Source organism: Notechis scutatus, chromosome 1 (assembly GCF_049901735.1).
Source record: "Notechis scutatus isolate UNSWTSFEM ecotype Mainland chromosome 1, rNotScu1.2, whole genome shotgun sequence".
NCBI classification, from domain to species: Eukaryota; Metazoa; Chordata; class Lepidosauria; order Squamata; family Elapidae; genus Notechis; species Notechis scutatus.
Genome location: NC_142009.1, coordinates 20,188,369 through 20,206,542, shown reverse-complemented (window position 1 = coordinate 20,206,542; position 18,174 = coordinate 20,188,369). Strand labels below are relative to the sequence as shown.

The 18,174-nt window shown below is 40.2% G+C and overlaps 1 protein-coding gene across 3 annotated transcripts in view; it reads left to right on the top strand.

The window, feature by feature from the left end:
* Positions 1–18,174, top strand: part of ATP2A3 (ATPase sarcoplasmic/endoplasmic reticulum Ca2+ transporting 3) — a 159,763-nt gene that overhangs the window by 127,053 nt on the left and 14,536 nt on the right. For all 3 annotated transcript variants that reach the window (XM_087957871.1, XM_087957880.1, XM_087957890.1), the window contains 5 exons: positions 2,429–2,517; positions 9,784–9,886; positions 11,941–12,072; positions 13,482–13,607; positions 15,634–15,852. In XM_087957871.1, the coding sequence (XP_087813997.1) occupies positions 2,429–2,517; positions 9,784–9,886; positions 11,941–12,072; positions 13,482–13,607; positions 15,634–15,852 (669 nt within the window). The remainder of the gene's footprint in view (positions 1–2,428; positions 2,518–9,783; positions 9,887–11,940; positions 12,073–13,481; positions 13,608–15,633; positions 15,853–18,174) is intronic.

The window sequence follows — 18,174 nt, the reverse complement described above, 5'->3', positions numbered from 1 at the left end:
GAAAGTGATTCACTACTCATCCTCACACTTATGACCATTGCAGCATTCTCTTAGTCAACTGAATCAGACTTCGGGCACTTGGCAACCAGTGTGTGTTTACAACAGTTGCAATGTCCTGGGGACATGTGATCTCCATTTGTGACCTTCCCCGTCAGCTTCTGACGAGCAATTTTTAAAGTCACTTAATGACCTCGTGATTCATTTAATAACTGCAGCAATTTTTTACAGGTTGTAAAATCAGACACAACTCAACAACTGCCCTGATTAGCAATGAAAATTCTAATCCCAATTGTGGTTGTAAATTGAGGACTATCTATTATAATCACTAGATTTTGCATTTCCCCCAAACGCTGCATCTCCACACTGGACGCTGTCCAGTGGACAGCACATCAACTCATGAATTTAAGATGTTGTGTTGGGAGATCACAAGCATTTTAGATGATGGTTTTACGTTGTAAAACTATAAACAGCAGCAGAAATTGTTATTGTGGATACAGTAGTAACAGCCCTAAATCAGAGGAGGCCAGGAGAGAAAATTAAAAGACCAGTTCTTTCCTAGTTACTCAAGAATTTGACAAATGTGGGAACTCAACAGTGAAAGTTCCCATGTGCTGGGAATTGCTTAAGACTCTGATAAAAGCAGAATAAATTTTGACATGAACAGGAATCAGATTGCATTTAGTTGCAGTGACATCATCCCTTTCTGCTCCCTTGGTGCAATGTGGGAGCAGGCCAAGGCTCTGTTTCCACCCTCCCGCTGATTGTCACCTGTTAACCTGCCCTTGGGTCTCATCTCTCAGTACAGCAAGCTGAGTTTTAAAGGGCACAGAGGGGCCAGTTCTAAGCCTAGGCAATCTAGACAGTAGCCTAGGTACCAATTTTAAGGGGTGCCAAAATGGAAAAGACTTCCGAAATACGCCATACAAGTCTGTAATCGTATGTGGGAATACTGGGCCCAGAGATACTGCCTAGGGTACAGTAAGTTAAGAAACAACGTAGTCTATAGCTGGATAGTGGGCAGGACAAGAGGCCCAGAAGAGACCCACCTAATTTCTCAGAATGTAAAGGAAATTAGAGTGGTGTGGTGGCCTAGTGTGGAAGATGCTCACCTCCCACTTGGGAGGTTGAGAGTTCAATCCAGTGATGGTATTCTACCGGTTCAGCCCAGTTCTGCTGAGCTGATAGCGGCGGTGAGCAATGGAGACCAAACCGGTTCTCTCTACCACTCTGCTGTTGGGCCCACCTGCCTGCCCGGGCTCTCATATTCACCTTTATCTTCTGCTTTTGAAGCGCAGCTGCTTTGCGCGGCACAGAAGAGTGCTGAGCGGCAGCTGCTGAAGCAACCAGGAGAGTGCAAGCTTGCAGGAGGTGAGTTGGAACGCCTCTGCACCTGCGCAAAGGCCTCTGTGCCTGCGCAAAGTGCATGTTTGGCACATGCATGCACGTAAATGCGCCCACTAAGTCACACCCACCAAAATGGTGGTGAATCCCACCACTGGTTCATCCTAAGTAGCAACAGATGCTTCTCAGGGTGCAAAGAAAAGAGAAGATATCTGCTGCAAACTCATGTAGGCATCAGGAAGGACATCTGGCCAGTAAACGCTCAACTCCATCCAATTGTCTTAACTGTACCCCGAATTAAGGGGTTACAATGTCATGAAAAGGAAAAAAAAAAGGACGTTAGAGGGAGATTTTCACTTTCCAACTTGCAAGAATGATGTCAGCCTTACCAAGTGGCTCAGACAAGAAATACAATCAGATTAGTCATTCTACTTCATTGCAATAATCTTAACATAGTCTTTGTTACATTATATTATATACTTATATTAACATAGTCTTTGTTACAGGTGGTCCTCAACTTACAACCAGAGTTGAAATTTTTATTATAAAAGTCACTGCAGTCATAAGTTCAATCATATCTGATTTTACAACAATTTTTCTTCTAGTTGTTAAGTGAATCACACAATAACAATGCAAATCCAGGTTCCCTGGTGGTCATTTTTTGCTGAAAATTGGCAAAAAAAGGTCACAGATTATGATTACATGACCGCAAGACACCATAACAGGTTGTAAATGCGAGCGAGTTGCCAAGTGCCCCAGTTGTGATTACATGACTGCAGGGGTACTATAACAGTCATAATGTGAGTACAGGTCACTTCCCTCCAAGACCGTCGTAACTTTGAACCATTGTTAAATGAGCACTGCTTGTTTTATGCCAGAGAAGGTAGAGTGAGGGCTGCAAATTTGAACATTATTCATGTAGTGGTTTTATCTGATTGCAGGCTCAAAGGAGAGGTTTTTGTCAAAATTGCCTCCTTTTTCAATAACAAAGCAATGTACTGTACTTTAAAACTATTTGTGACTTGTAACTAGCCCTTCAACAGTGCAGTCTTAATTGTTCCTCTTTTTCTTTCTCCTTTTATTGCAGATGTTCATTGTGGAGAAGACTGAGGACAGTCACTGCAGCTTGCACGAGTTCACTATCACTGGATCCACCTACACCCCTGAGGGACAAATGTGAGTATTTCTACTGACCACAAGGAGGCACTGTGCCTTGTTGTCGGAACTTGTCAAGCATTGATGTAAAATCTTCCCAATGTTTAAAAAAAATGATTGATTGAGCCTGTGAACCAGTATTAACCCCTGGCAATATTTTCAGAAGTGGTTTGGCATTTCTTCCTTCCTAGAGCTGAGAGGAACTGACTGGCCTAAATCATGGAGCTGCCTTTCTACCTAAGGCATGTTTGAAACTCACAGTCTTCTGGTTTCTAGCCTAGGGTCTTAACCTCTATACCAGGGGTGTCCAACCTTGGCAACTTTAAGACTTGCTTTGCTGGCTGAGGAATTCTGGGAGTTGAAGTCCACAAGTCTTAAAGTTGCCAAGGTTGGACACCCCTGCTCTATACCAAGCTGACTCCCCTTGAAATTATATTTAAAAAATTAATATAAAACTCATTTAAAAAAAAGAAAAACAATCCCATCACTGTGTCTGTCAGGTTGATAGCATTGCTGTGCTGTTTTTGCATTTGTTTTCTGAAAGTTTTAAATTGCCGGCTAATTTAGGGTGGATGCCAAAGCAGGCAGATATTATTTATTTATTTTATTCATCCGATTTATTGACCACCCATCGTACCACAGGTAACTCTAGGTGGTTTGCAATATTAAAAGAGATTACAGGAGTAAAACAAAAAGCTTCATGTTTGTTTACATTGTATTTATGAATGTACATACATATGTATGTATATCCTGCCTTTGTAATTTTTACAAATAACTCAAGGTGGTAATTGTCCCCATTACTTAAATGTCTATGGAGATTTTCATCATCCACGTCATGGTTGTCCCAAAGGTGCTTTTTAAAGAGGCAACTGGCACTTTCTGGGATTTTTTTCTTTGAAGATGTGTAGCTTCTCATCCAAGAAGCTTCTTCATTTACTTACGTATTGCACCAATGGCCTCTTGCTATCTGCAGTGGTGAACCCAAGTGGTGGGGACAGTCTTGTCAGGCAAGAAGAATCAAGACCCATACATTAAATCCAGTTAAGCTGATTTATTGCTCACATATATACCCAGGAATCTAGTCAGCTAATGGTCAGCACTAAATTGGTGCTAGATAAGAGTTAATGGAATTCAAGAGAGATTGGACTTAGAGCATTTGTGGGAACTTAATGACTTCAGGCTGATTCCTCTTTTGACTCCACCTGCAAGCTCTGCCTGTCCTTCTCCTGCAAATCTCCAAAATTTGACTCACAAGAGGGTTGCTTTAGTTGAACGAGCTTTATAGTCCTGAAATATCTTTTCCCCCTCCAACCTCAGAGTTATTCAGCTTAGGCAACAGCAAAAGTTATACATTAATAAAGACTAAGCATCTCACAATCATTGGGCACTAGCTACAACAAAAGAGAGAGATAATTATCTGATTGGGATTAGAGTTGGAAGTTTGTTATTTCACAGCTCATAAGACTAAATAGGAAGATCTAACTTGTCTAAGCAATTTCTGTTCCAGGTGTTAATTGAAAAATGCAGGTCAATCACAGGACAACATCTTTATAGAATTTTGAAACCTTGCATGAACACACAAGTAAATTTACAAATACAGCAAACTAATACGATATAGCCAGCAGCTGCACTATTTATTTATGGCCATGTTTAGCCTACTTTTTATTAAAGACAACCCCAAAACAGGGTGCAATAAAAGAAGCCAGGAAAACTATATATAATTATAAAGTGAAAACCATAAAATGGGAACTGTTAACAATCCCAAGGTCTTCAGCTCAGCCCAAAACTTTAAGCAAACAGGTAGGGCTTTACTGAGCCCCAAAAGCGAATTAGTCTCAGCACCAACCAGAAGTGGAAAGGGATGGTGTTCCATAATTGTGATGCTATATAACCCACAAAGTATGTGAATCATGTTTAAAAGAAAACAAAATGAAGTAGGGTCATCCCCAGGGAATGAATTCAACTAAATAATGGCATGGGGGCACAGAATTAAAACATGTGTTGCACTGTACCCACCATAAATTTCCACCCATCACACTTGCTTATCTATAAAATAGTTTTGGACTGTAACATGTTAATTTAAGAGATTCATTGTATTTTATTTTTGACACAAAATATTCCAATGACATAATTTGGAGACAATGTTTTGAATTCCATGGTGAAATCTCGGCAGCAGTTGCCAGAGTCAGAAACAGTTTGCACAGTTCTGAATTATTATTTTGCTGTTATTTAAAGCCCATGGGAAACTATAAGCAGAATAAATTTTCACCAGAGAAAGTATGACAATTTACACATACCCCATGTATTAATTATTAAAGAGTTGAACTGACTATGTTTCTTTCTATCTCTGTTCCCTGGATCAGTGGGAATCCACAACTCCTACCCCAAAGGAATGTAATAATACAAATAATAATTTTAATAGAAAGTTGGATTTACTAGGTTAGTGATGGCTCATTATAGTTGAGAAGTAATTCTTTGGAGCAGGGTCCAGAGAAATTTAAATCTAAGAAACAAGAAACAAATAGTTCTAGAAAACTTCAGTATGCAGTAGATGACCTACTTACATTGTGCCACATCACAGAAAATTAGTTAGGCTCTCTCTATCTTGCCTTTCATCTCTCTTGACTGTGAGGAAGGGCAAATTTATATATTTGTCTGTCTGTCTGCTTTCTTTCTTCAGTTTTAGGTTCAATTTATTCCATTTTTACATCTTCTGTTCGAGGGATTTTAATTGCCCAAAACTGTATACTTGTATTTCTTGTTAAATATACTGTATATTTGGTCTATCTGAGTTTACTCAGGGTTTTTTTTTTAAATCCAAACAATTTTCTAAAGCTTCAATACATTTGCATCTTTTTTTTTCTCCTCTGATTACCATATACCTGGATAAAAGATTAGAGGACAATCAACTTGCTGGTATCATATGTCAAAGTTATTTTTTTTACTATTGTATCAGGTGTTTCTATGCTCTGGAAACACCTCACACCAGTAGAACACAGATGCTGCTTGTTCAAATATACAGTATGCATTTTATCAACCTATATGGGTATAAAATGGCAAAAAAAGAAGACACATTTTAGAAGTATCTTAGAAGTTGATATCTCTTGGGTTTACTCAGGAGTTGCCACATATTTAATGATTATTCCCATTTTCTCCCAAGTTAATCTTGACCATAAAAGCAGAAGGTAATGGACTATTGACTGCTGCAGTTTGGAGCATAGTGCAAATATGTACAGCATTCTTAATGTTCCCATGCTAATGTTTGTTGTGTAATGTGCAAAATGATCTTCATCCCTGATCTAATAGTTGGAAGAGATGGGATGAAATGACCTTCACACACCTTTAGTGATGTCCAGGAAAACACATTCATGTGAGCCATCCACAAGATACTCATAGAATATCCTAAGTCAGCCTTTTTACCAGACGTTCATTGGAATCAATTGGATCCCAGTAGATCCTAAGATTCTCTACTCTGGTACTTTACATCTCAGGATGATATCCATTACCTATCCAAGGTAGTATCTGATAGGAGAGTATTTAATGAGAACAGAATTTGATAAATCTCCAGTAAAACTAGTCCTCTGAGCTCCTACTGGAGCAAACCAATTGGATATGAAGTGTTACTCTGTCATTTCAACCCCCACATTCCCCCCACCATACCCCAAAGTCCCCAGGGTTCAAAATTCCTTCTATAACTCTGCTTTTGATGGCTGCAGCAGGCAAATGGTGTGATGAAGTGACTCAAATGCTTCAATTGACATCCTTGTGTCAGATATCAGGGTGCAGATGCTTACTCATGGCGTTTGCACGATGCTCCTGTTGTATGATGCTCATGTCGACATTTTGTTGCTGATGCTGCTATCCAAAAAAGACTTAAATAATCTCACTGAAGCCTTACATAAAATTAGTTGCAATATGCTTTACCCATCTTTCTTTTGAGATGCTAGCAAATAAGGCAAAGCAAAAACTCCCTTACGTCCAGCTTCAGTCTTGGTGATTCTATAGAGACGTCCATGTCGCTTTCCTGGCCTCAGTATGATAATAATATCCCATTACATATTTTTTCATTTTTTTTTATTCAACTCCAGTCCACTGATTTTTTCGTGGTCTCCAATCTGGGTATGTGCTGGGTCTACAACAACACGCCATGGCCAACTCTCTATGGCCAACTTGCTACAGCCAACTCACCTTAGCCAACTTGCTGCAGGACAACTCACTACAGCAACTCACCACAGGACAAGAGTTACACTAAAGTAACTCTTTAAAGTAACTCTGAAGAAATAGTGGAATAGAATCATTAAATAAAAGATGCCAAAGAAAGAACAAAATGAAATGTGAATGACAAAAATGAAAATAATATTTAATTGTTTTTAAAAATTAAATTGAATTGTTGAAGTGCCCCACAGTGAGTTGTCCTGTGGCAAATTGGCCACGGCCTTGGAGAGTTGGCTATAGCGAGTTGTCCCATTCCAACTGGCTCCAAATCTTAGTTTTTTGTGAGATACTTAGGCTTTTTTTTAAATAATCAAAAAGGCTTAAAAACAGGGGGGGAAACAGGACTGTGATTCCCCCTCCCTACTTACCACCCTTACTTCTGCTTCTTTAATATCATTTCAGCACCGAAAGGTGTTAATTTGCCTCTTCTTTTGGAAATGTAAACTCTTCTTTCCTGTGAAGATTCTTTTGTGCCTTTAATTAGCAAGTTGCTTTTCCATCACAGCTGTACTTCGTCCAAGACATTGAGGGAAAGGGTACAATTTGTCAGTCTCATAGGAGCCACTCACTGACAGACGGAACTTCCGACATTCCTTTAAAAAGGCTCTTTCACAGGAATTTGTCTGGGCAAATCTGTGTGTGTGCATGCACACGTGCTAATTGGAAGCTGGCCTTCCCATAAGAAGTTGTCAAGAATTGTCTGACTTAGGCCTCCCCAACAGCACGAAGCTGAGTCCTCATCCCGATAAACCCTTTTTATTTAATTTACAGTGAATTTCCCGTCCAGCAAAGTCCCAGCCAACAATCTTTCAAAATAGTTCTCAATTACAGACCTTTATCAGGCTCGGAGAGTAGCCAGGCCAATATCTTTCAGATGCCGCAATACTTGGCAAGCATGCCGGAATAAACTAATTGTCTCCTTCAAAGCCCCATTCCCCTTTCGCTCCTCTTTTATTTCCTATAGGAGGGGGCATTCACCGTCCACCTGTGGCTTTACTCCCAAGTTGGCCCTTGTTCTTCAACTGTTCCCTTCTCCTGGCAGCTCTACGCATGCGCACACTGGGAACAGGCTCCAGCTGTTCTTCTGCCTCACTGATGTCCAACTCCGAAGGCAGCTGATAACTGTCAGATGGCCCTGGCCCCATCTCTGCCTCCAATGCAGAGCACTCGTCAGAGCCTTCCCCAGACTCCAGGATTGGCCCATATTCCTCCCCAACCTCCTCACTGTCCGAATCTGCTGCCAGCTCCTCTGGCCGCTGTCGGGCCACAACACTAGCCTACAATATGGGCAAAGCTCCTTTTATGCAGCAGCCACATTTCCAAATTGGAGCATGTGCTTTGCAGAAGAAAAGTCCCTGCAACCTTTAGATGGAAAAGATGAGAAGGCCACCCAAAAGCTTAGAGAGCCATTGACAATCAGCAATGTGCCTGTGAGAAGACCTGTAAACATATGTAAAGGGCATTGGTGATGGAAAGGTTTCAAAATAATTAGAAACTAGTGATGCTTATGAAGGAGATACCAAATTGTTGATCCATCTAGTTTGATTGTCTCTAAATACCTGAAGTTTCGGTGAAGGGATGTCTTTAAACCAGCCTTCTCTAACCTGCTGTTCTCTATGTGATTCCTCAAATCCTAGAATGTCCAACACGATCATCAGCTATGATCATATTGGCCAAGAATCCTGGGAGTTTTAGTTCTTACACATTTGGAGGACAGGAAGATGGTACTTGTTGTCAATGGCTTTCAGATTGGAACTTTCTCCCATATGAAGGTGCTGCCATCATCTTCTCTTTGCATTGCTTGTGCTCCACCATTATGCAATTGTTGCTTTTCTATAAAATTCCTTTACCTTGAATTAGGATCCATCTAGGTCAGTTCTGTCTGCTCTGACTTTGGCAACAGCTCTCCAAATCATCAAAAATATTCTTCTCACTCTTGTTACCTCACATGCCTTTTGGATCCCTATGTCTTACCTCCCCCTCACTTATGGTTTCACAGTGTCCTAGAGAATCAAATGTTGTAGCGTTAGCCAGTTGGTGGCATTTTAGAATTCAGACCTGTAATTTGGAATGGTTCCTTCTTTCCCCTGTTAACAAAAAAAAAGCAAATAAATAAATATCACAGAAAAGTAGGTGTGTTTGGAAATAAAGTAATTTCAGAATATTTCTTTCTAACTCTAAGTGGTCCAGTTATTTTGAGATACTTCTTTTGAAACAGAAGGTAGCATGCATCCCTTGTCTTATCTATAGGTAGAAAAGGTAAATGATATTTAGTCATGACTGACTCAAGGGGGGCATGGTGCACACCTCCGTTTCTTAGCCAAGGGAGCCAGCATTGTCCAAAGACGCTTCTGTAGTTATGTGACCAGCATGAGAATACCATTAAGTTCCCACCAAAGTAGTACCTATTTATGTACTTGCATTTGCATGCTTTCAAACTGCTAGGTTGGCAGGAGCTGGGGCAGGAACAGGAACACACCCCATCACATAATGGGGTTGGGTTTCCAACTGCCAACCTTCTGGCGACAGGCTCAGCACCTTAACCACTAGACCACCTATAAGCATAACAAAAGTCCTTCTCAATCAGACTCCAGGGTCTATGCTGAGCTTGGAGAAGCAGCACCCAGCCAATGGCACTGGGAAGAAGATTTCATAGCTCTGTTGAAATAATTGTTCTGGATCTCCATTGCTTCTGCTGTTTCGAACATTTTCATAAGCCCCGCCATTCTGTTAAAGCTTTTTTCTCTTGAATTCAGTTTCACAGTCAGGGCTAAGGATCTGTAACTGGCTGAGACAGACAAAAGTTTAAAACTGTATTTTGCAGAAATATGTTACTGAATGACTGCAGGTTACCTGCCAGTTATGGAACTTGTCCTAAATCTCTTTGACAATTTTCTTCTAGGAAAGCTATGGTAAGATATATTACTATTAATAAATAATTTTAAAAATAAAGGTACAGTACCACCCTGTTATATTGATTATTGCATTTGGGTTGCAAAATATATAAGTTTCTTCATTGCCGGTCAGATAAAATTTTACTTTGTTTCCCCTATTCTCCTTTTAAAATGCCAGCTTAAAGAATGATCACCCTGTTAATTGTGGAGAATTTGATGGCCTAGTCGAACTTGCAACCATTTGTGCCCTTTGCAATGATTCCTCGCTGGATTATAATGAGGTAATTTTTGTTGTTATTAGTATTAGCAATAGCAATAGCAATCTTATATAGACTTTACAGCACTCTCTGAGTGGTTTACAATGCCAGCACATTGTCCCCAACAATCTGTGTCCTTATTTTACCCACCTTGGAAGGATGGAAGGCTGAGTCAACCTTCAGCCCATCAGGATTAACTCCAGATAGTGGGCAGAGTTATCCTGCAATGCATTCTAACCACTGCGCCACCAGTGCTCATATATTATATATCAAATCAGGAAGAAAGTCATACAGTAGCTCAGCCTACAGTTCCTAGAAGAGCGTTCTCCAGTTTGAACTGCGAAGTCTGCCTGGAGCTGAAGGAAATTGTGATTCAGATTGAAGAATGCTTCACTTTTAAAACAATTTTGTCATTTCTTTTGATGTACAAAAATGACTATGTTATAAGTATCAATCTTAATTTTCAGGGGGAAAAATAGCGTGCAAAAAAGTATATCCTACTTGAATAATTTTCTTGAAGTTTAAAAATAGAAAGATAAAAGTCCTACAAATTAAGATAAAAGAAAAAGTGCAAAAAAGAAAAAAAGGGGGGGGGGGAAAAAAATAGGTAAAAGGAAAAAGAAATATATCCTGTTGTATTGTAAAACCTTTTAATTTGAAAAGTTAAAGTTTAAAGTTTGTTTAATTTAAAACCTTTTGTTTTAAAAAGGTCTTTTAAAAAGAATTTTGCAGTGAAGATTACAATCTCTTTCAATGCAAGTTTTAGAACTAGGATGGGGCATTGCTTTACTGTTCCAAACCAGGGATGTCAAACTCATGGCCTGCAGGCTGGATGTGTCACGTGCTGGCCACGCATACCCCGGTTTAGCGAAGAGAAAAAGGTCACGATACGTCACGTGATGATGTGACGCCGCGAGTTTGATACCCCTGCTTAAAGGAAGCCCTCATATATTCCATAAAATTTATAGCACTCTTGTGGAAATAAGTCACAAGTTAGTGAGGTTGATTGATTTCCCCTTGATTTCCAGGGAAACAATTCAAATGTTTTGGTTTTGGAAAAATATCTGACAGTATTAGTAGAGTAATGAGCACAATATCCGAAGCCTTTTGCTAGTGGTCACTCCAGTGTAAGGGCCCAAGGCAAAGACAAGGGGGAAGCAGAGGACGAAAGCAGCATCTCGCCATCCCGACACAAGCTCCGCCCCTTTTGTACAGGCTTTATGACATGCGCAAAACGGAGGTTGCTTATGGTGCAAGACAGTTGGATGAAAGCTTTTGATCCTACTCGGGCCTTTGAGTTCCAGTTGTTTGTCCTTGGCCAGCAGAATAACAGGAAAAAAGGGAAAAAAGAATATGCATCCCTTACAACAGGTAGTCCTCGACTTACAACAGCTCATTTAGTGACTGTTCAAAGTTACAACGGCACTGAACAAAGTGACTTATGACCGTTTTTCACACTTACAACCATTGCAGCATCCCCATGGTCACGTGGTCAAAATTCAGAGGCTTGGCAACTGATTCATACTTATGACGGTTGCAGTGTCTCAGGCCCCCTTTGCAAACTTCTGATAAGCAAAGTCAATGGGGAAGCCAGATTCGCTTAACAACTGTGTTGCTAACTTAACAACTGTGGTGATTCATTTAACAATGGTGACAAGAAAGGTCGTAAAATGGGACAAAATGCACTTAAGAAATGTTTCACTCAGCTACAGGAATGTTGGGCTCAATTGTGGTCATAAGTTGAGGACTACCTGTACTGTTTTTGTATCTGGTCCTGGGTAGAGCGGATATGTAGACTCACAAGAGCTGATTTCTAGGAATGAAATTGATTTTGGGAGGGAAAAATAAGACTTGTTTATACTGATTAGAGATTGTTATTTTTTTTTCTGCCTACATGTTAAGCAGACATACTGCATTGGACTCTGTATTTTACTGTTTTTGGCTTTCAACATGAGATTTGAACATCCTTCCTCACCAAACTAGCATAATTGTTTCTAACAAATTAGACTGCAGTGCCTACCACTGTGGGAGAAGTATTTTGGCTGTGTCTTAACTGCACCTTCCTTTTCTGTTTCTAGTCCAAGAAAGTTTATGAAAAAGTGGGCGAAGCAACAGAAACAGCCTTGATCTGCCTTGTAGAGAAGATGAATGTTTTCAATACAGACACCAGCAGTTTTTCCAAAGTAGAAAGAGCCAATGCCTGCAATACAGTGAGTAAGAGGTTAATTTCTCCAGGGTAGAAACAGAAGAAATTTTAGCACAGCATTTGCAATCTTTAAATGGGGACTCGCAGGCCATGTTTAACTGTGGTTTGCCCAATAAAAGCCTCTTCCTAGCCATAAACCATTGCTGCAGTAATTTCTGCAGGGGAGAAATGAGACAATTCCAGAGCACTAAGGCATTGCCAGTCGTTGTGTTAATTGTTGGAAGCTGCCTTGAGGATTTGCATAATGGAAAAGCTGGACATAAATCCAATAACTCCACAAATATCTAAATATTAAATTTGGTGATTTCTTGACATTCGTTGGTGACCCATTTGTGTAGTTATGCATACAGTAGCCTTGTAAATATATCCAGAATTCTTTTTAACTTGCAAATTCTTTATTATCTGTTAAATAATAAACAGATAGACCTCTGCTGGGTGCAAAATATTTCCAGGCTATGTAACCAAGTCTCTATTTCAATGCCATAATACTTTGGCCTGGCAAGAAAGGTCTGGAGTTGGAATTGGCAAATAATGGACCATGGAGGCATTCCAGAACCAGCCACTAAACTTTGATGACAAAGTACCTTCAGATCATGGTATTTTCATGAAATAAAAAGCAGAAGAGAGGGGTATTAAATTTTTGAAAGGCTTAATGTAGCTTTTTTCAACAACCACAAAAAAAATTGCACACTCAAAAGGAACAGACAAATGCAACATTGTTTTTGGCAACAACCAGCATTTTCTGTAAGATATCCTTTCGCCCAGAGAAAACAAAGTGGCCCTTTCATTTATTTTTCCTTCTGATCTTTTAGGGCTGAGAACAAATATAATACTCGGAAAAGAACATGCATGGCTTAGGCAATATATTTTGCATTCCAGGCCAGTGGTGGAATTCATTTTTTTTTTTACTACCGGTTCTGTGGGTGTGGCTTGGTGGGCATGGCTCAGAGGTGTGATTCAACCGGTGTAACAACGGGTTTGGTGAGCACGCGCTTTGTGCGCACGCACAGAGGGTTTGCTACTGACCTTCTCCTGCAATCCTGCAGTCTCCCAGTGGGTTAAATAGCTGATGAGTGGCAATCCGCTGTGCCGTGCAAAGCAGCTGAGCTTGAAAACCAGGAAGGTCAGAATAGAGCCGGGGCCGGTGGGAGGGCCCAGCAGCTGATCGTCAGAACAAATTGTTTCGTCACAGATGATCCTCGGAGCTACCAATTCGGGCTGATTCGAACCAGTAGAATACCACCACTGTTCCAGGCGCTACTCTGCATTTGTAATTTATGTATCTAGAATGTTTTATTTGTATCCGTACACTTAAAAATTGCTTAAGGAAAATATTACTTGATATTCAAGGACAATTCCTATGGCAGAGACTCTGAGGGCTTCCTGCAGTCATTTCCCTCTCCCTCCTTACAGGTAATCAAAAAGCTGATGAAGAAGGAATGCACCCTTGAATTTTCCCGCGACCGCAAGTCCATGTCTGTGTATTGCACACCTGTGGCCTCCAGTCACAATTCCTCGAGCGGCAAGCTCTTTGTCAAGGTAACAGCTGGCACCAGGTCCTGTTGTGGTGAAGGCCCAATTAGAGGTGCCACTGCCATGGCTTTCTCTATGCATTGGACTTGACAAGTCAAATGGCAGTGTGGTTATGGCGGTGCTTCACTTTTCAATGGGAGACACATTGGCTTGTCAAGGATTGCTGCTGCTATGGACTTTTTGATGGCATGGATCTTAGCAAAAACGTTATCAAAGGCAATTATCCTATCTTCTATTTTTTTTTATTATTTTTTTATTTTATTTTTAAATTTTTATCTATTATTATTAAACCTTTAGGATTTCAGCCCAAAGGCCATACTTTTTTTCTCCAGGATGCTCCATTCCATCTCTGTGTTTTCCATTATTATTATTTTTTCTTCTTCTTCTTCTTCTTCTTCTTCTTCTTCTTCTTCTTCTTCTTCTTCTTCTTCTTCTTCTTCTTCTTCTTCTTCTTCTTCTTCTTCTTCTTCTTCTTCTTCTTCTTCTTCTTCTTCTTCTTCTTCTTCTTCTTCTTCTTCTTCTTCTTCTTCTTCTTCTTCTTCTTCTTCTCTCAGTCCTCATTACATGTTCTCATTTCTCTCTTCATTTCCTCACACCCATCCTTTGGATAGTTTTCTTTATTCCTAAAATATTTAATATTTTTAGAATTTACATTCCCCTCAAATTCCTCAGCCCTTCCCTCTAATGTATCGATGAGTTTGCTGTGATGTGTCAAGAGGAGGAACTCCTTTAGGGACTAGAGCAGTGTTTTTCAACTTGGCAACTTTAAGATGCGTGGACCAACTCTCAGAATTCTCCAGCCAGAATGGGAATTCTGGGAATTGAAGCCCAGGCTTCTTAGAGTTGCCAAGTTTGAAAAACACTGCTCTAGAATGCCATGGGGTGGGCAATTATGGACCCTTTATGACCTGTGGACTTCAATTCCCAGAATTCCTCAGCCAGCCAGTCATGCTAGCTTAGGAATTCTGGGAGTTGAAATTCACAGGTTGTAAAGGAGTGTTACCCATTTTGCTCCAGAGCAGGACTGTCAAACTTCCAGCCCACGGGCTGGATGCATCATGCGCTGGCCACACCCATGCCCGGTTTAGCAAAGGGGGAAAAAGTCCCTATATGTCTTGTGATGCCACAATGACAACGTGAGTTTGACACCCCTGCTCTAGAGGATTGAACTCTTGTCTCTTTAGTAGCAAAATGGTTTTGCTTTAAGCAAGGAAATGATGTGTGCCTATCAGATTTTTCCCCATTCTTTCTTCCCTTTCCCTGATAAGTCTGACACATCTTGAAAAAGAATGAGTGTCTGCGTTTCAAAATAAATTTTGACTGAATCTCCTAGAGATTCCCTTAAAGTCCTGCGTTTCCACTAGGGGGTGGTCTTTGATTAGTTTTCAATGCATAACTTATTTGGAGAGAGAAAATAGGCATTCTGACCTAATAAATTAAGTACTCTTTGCAAGAAGAAACATGTATTTTTCACACATTTTAGCAATGGCCTTTGGCCTTTGAGTAGTGAGCACAGACATCACATCCTCAAATGTAAGCTAATCAGATCACAGACATAAATTTGAACTAAAATAAACTCCTAAGTATGTTGAATGCCCTTCATTTCTTTACTACTCAAGTGTTTACTAATTTCTTCTTTGACTAGATGAATAAATGACATTAGGCTAAAACTTTTGGAAAGAAGGCAAAGCTTCACCCAACTCAAGATTTACAGGGTTTAAAATCACACACACACTTTCCATAAGTCTCCAAGAGTTTACCTGCTTGATCATCTGGGTCAGTTTAGAAATTTCATTTCTTTTCTTTCTCTCTCTTTTTTTTTTTTGATAAAAATACTTTATTAAACGAATTTATACAAATACAATAAAACCAAACATTCCATTTATCGCAATGTGAGCAAGACAGTGTTCACTCAATCTGACATCTCTCAAATTATGTAGCATAATCATTTACACTTATTACATTAATAAATAACACAAAGTTTCATCTAATTATATGTTACATGTAATGTTCACTTCTTTTCTTTCTCAAGGGCGCTCCAGAAAGTGTCATTGAGCGCTGCACTTACGTTCGTGTTGGCAGAAACCAAGTCCCTTTGACTTCTTCCATCAAAGAGAAGATCCTGTCCAGGATCCGGGAATGGGGTACCGGCATCGACACTTTACGCTGTCTCGCCTTGGCCACAAGAGACCATCCACCTCGGAAAGAGGACATGCATCTAGATGACTCCAGCCAGTTCATTAACTATGAAGTAAGTGAGGCTGGCTTGAGCAGGGGTGTCAAAGTCGATTTCATTGAGGGCCGCATCAGGGTTATGTTTTACCTCGGGGGGCCAGGGTGAGCGTGGCTGCATTAGTCGTGGCCAGCTCGACGTCATTCTTCTTTTTTTTGTAAAAAGTTTTTTTATTATTTTTTTTATTTTTACACATCTCTTCACATGAGCAACATGTTTCCAGATTATAACACTTGTACATAGCCATGCTTTCATTTCCATTAATCTTATATAATATCATCTCATGTTATTGTCCATTTCACTCATCTTTAAATAAATTTGCATTTCATATTTCAGTTCATTAATTCAATATCAATATCATTTTGTCCACACATGTTTCCAATTCTTTATCCCCTATTATTTCCATTTTCAGCTTACCACCTATTTTATTTTACATTACACTTCATTATTATCCTTAATTTTCTCGATGTCATTCTTGTCGGGGGCACCTGTGGTGGCCAAAGTGCTCTGCCAGAGAAAACGGGCTCCCAAGCTCCATTTTTGGCTGCAACGGCCTCCTGCAACCCTCTGCCAATGAAAACAGAGCTTGGGAGGACCCGAGTGTTGCTGGCAGAGGGTTGTAGCAGGCCGTCACAGCCAAAAACAAAGCTCAGGAGCCCATTTTCTGTGGCCGATCCTTCATCATTTCCAGAGTGGCCCTGCAGACCAGATCTAAGAACCCTGCAGGCCGGATCTAGCCTCTGGGCCTTGAGTTTAACACCCCTGGGCTAGCGGGTAAGAGGTTCTTTAAAGGCCCTACAGGTAGTCCTCAACTTTTACAATCCTTCATTTAGGGACCGTTCGACATTACAACAACACTGAAAAAGTGACTTATGACCATTTTTCACACTCATGACCCTTGCAACATCCCCATGGTCACGTGATCAAAATTCGGATGTTTGGCATACAACTGGCACGTATTTAGGATAGTTGCAATGTCCTGGAGTGAGCCTTAAGCTAAGAGGAGGACAGAAACTAGGTTTAATTAATTTAGCAAACTAAACTCTAGCCTTTTCCCTGCAGTGCCCCCTAGTGGCACAAATGCACATTTCTCTTATCTGAGAACTGCATTGAGAAGTAGAATAGAATAGAATTCTTTATTGGCCAAGTGTGATTGGGCACACAAGGAATTTGTCTTGGTGTAAATACTCTCAGTATACATAAAAGAAAAGATACATTTGTCAAGTACAGTGTTACTTGAATTGTATCCCATGATTACAGATTACTTTTGTTTGTCTTCAGCTGAGAGAACTTGCAATAATTTAAGACTTTACAAAAAGTCTCAGAAAACTTTCATTAAGTGTTTTTATAGTTTAAATACCATGTCATAAATATATTATTTATCATTGGAAAAGAACATATTCCACACTGTTTAAAAAAATTTTTTGGGGGGGAAAACAACAGAAAAAAACTGTTTTCCCCCAAATTTTTCCTTTTTCCCCCCCAGGCCTTCCTATCTCTACTGAAGTCATGTAATCGTCTTTTGTAACCTGACAAGCAAAGTCAATGGGGAAGCCAGATTCACTTAACAACCGTGTTACTAACTTAACAACTACAGTGATTCACTTAGCAACTGTGGCAAGAAAGTTATAAAATAGGGTAAAATTCATTTAACAACTATCTTGCTTAGCAACAGAAATTTTGGGCTCAATTGTGGTCAAAGTCAAGGACTACTATATTACAAACAGCTTGTCCTTGACTTATGATAGTCACAGAGCCTGCCCATTATGGTCATAAGTTGTGACAGCTCTAAAGCAATCCTCACGTGACAAACCTGATCTTATGACTTTTTTTTGTGGTAGTCGTTAAGGGAGCCCATGGTCCTTAGGCAAATGCCACAGTCAGTAATTGAGCCCATTATTCACTATGGAGCATTTTTGCTAACATAAATCACAGTCACAAGACTATGGGATGCTGCAAATGGCCATAAATGTGAGCTGGCTTCTGAGTATCCGAAATTCAGTTATATGACTTCTGGCGGGGCGGGCGAGAAGACTTTCTAAGTTGTGAGTACCTTTGCCCAGAGGGGGTGTCCATCATAACTTCCAACGGTCACTAAGCAATTGGTTATAAATCAAGGACTACCTGTATAAGCCAGTACGGCGACTCAGTTGCTAAAAAGGCAAAACAATTTTGGAGTACATTGGATGTACTTGGCATAACATCCAAATCATAGGAAATAATTGTCCCTCTCTACTATGATCAGATCCCATTTGGAGCAGTGGTGGGAGTCAAAAGTTCCCACCACAGGTTCTGTGGGCAGGTCTTGGTGGGCGTGGTTACAGGGATGGACTCACGCGA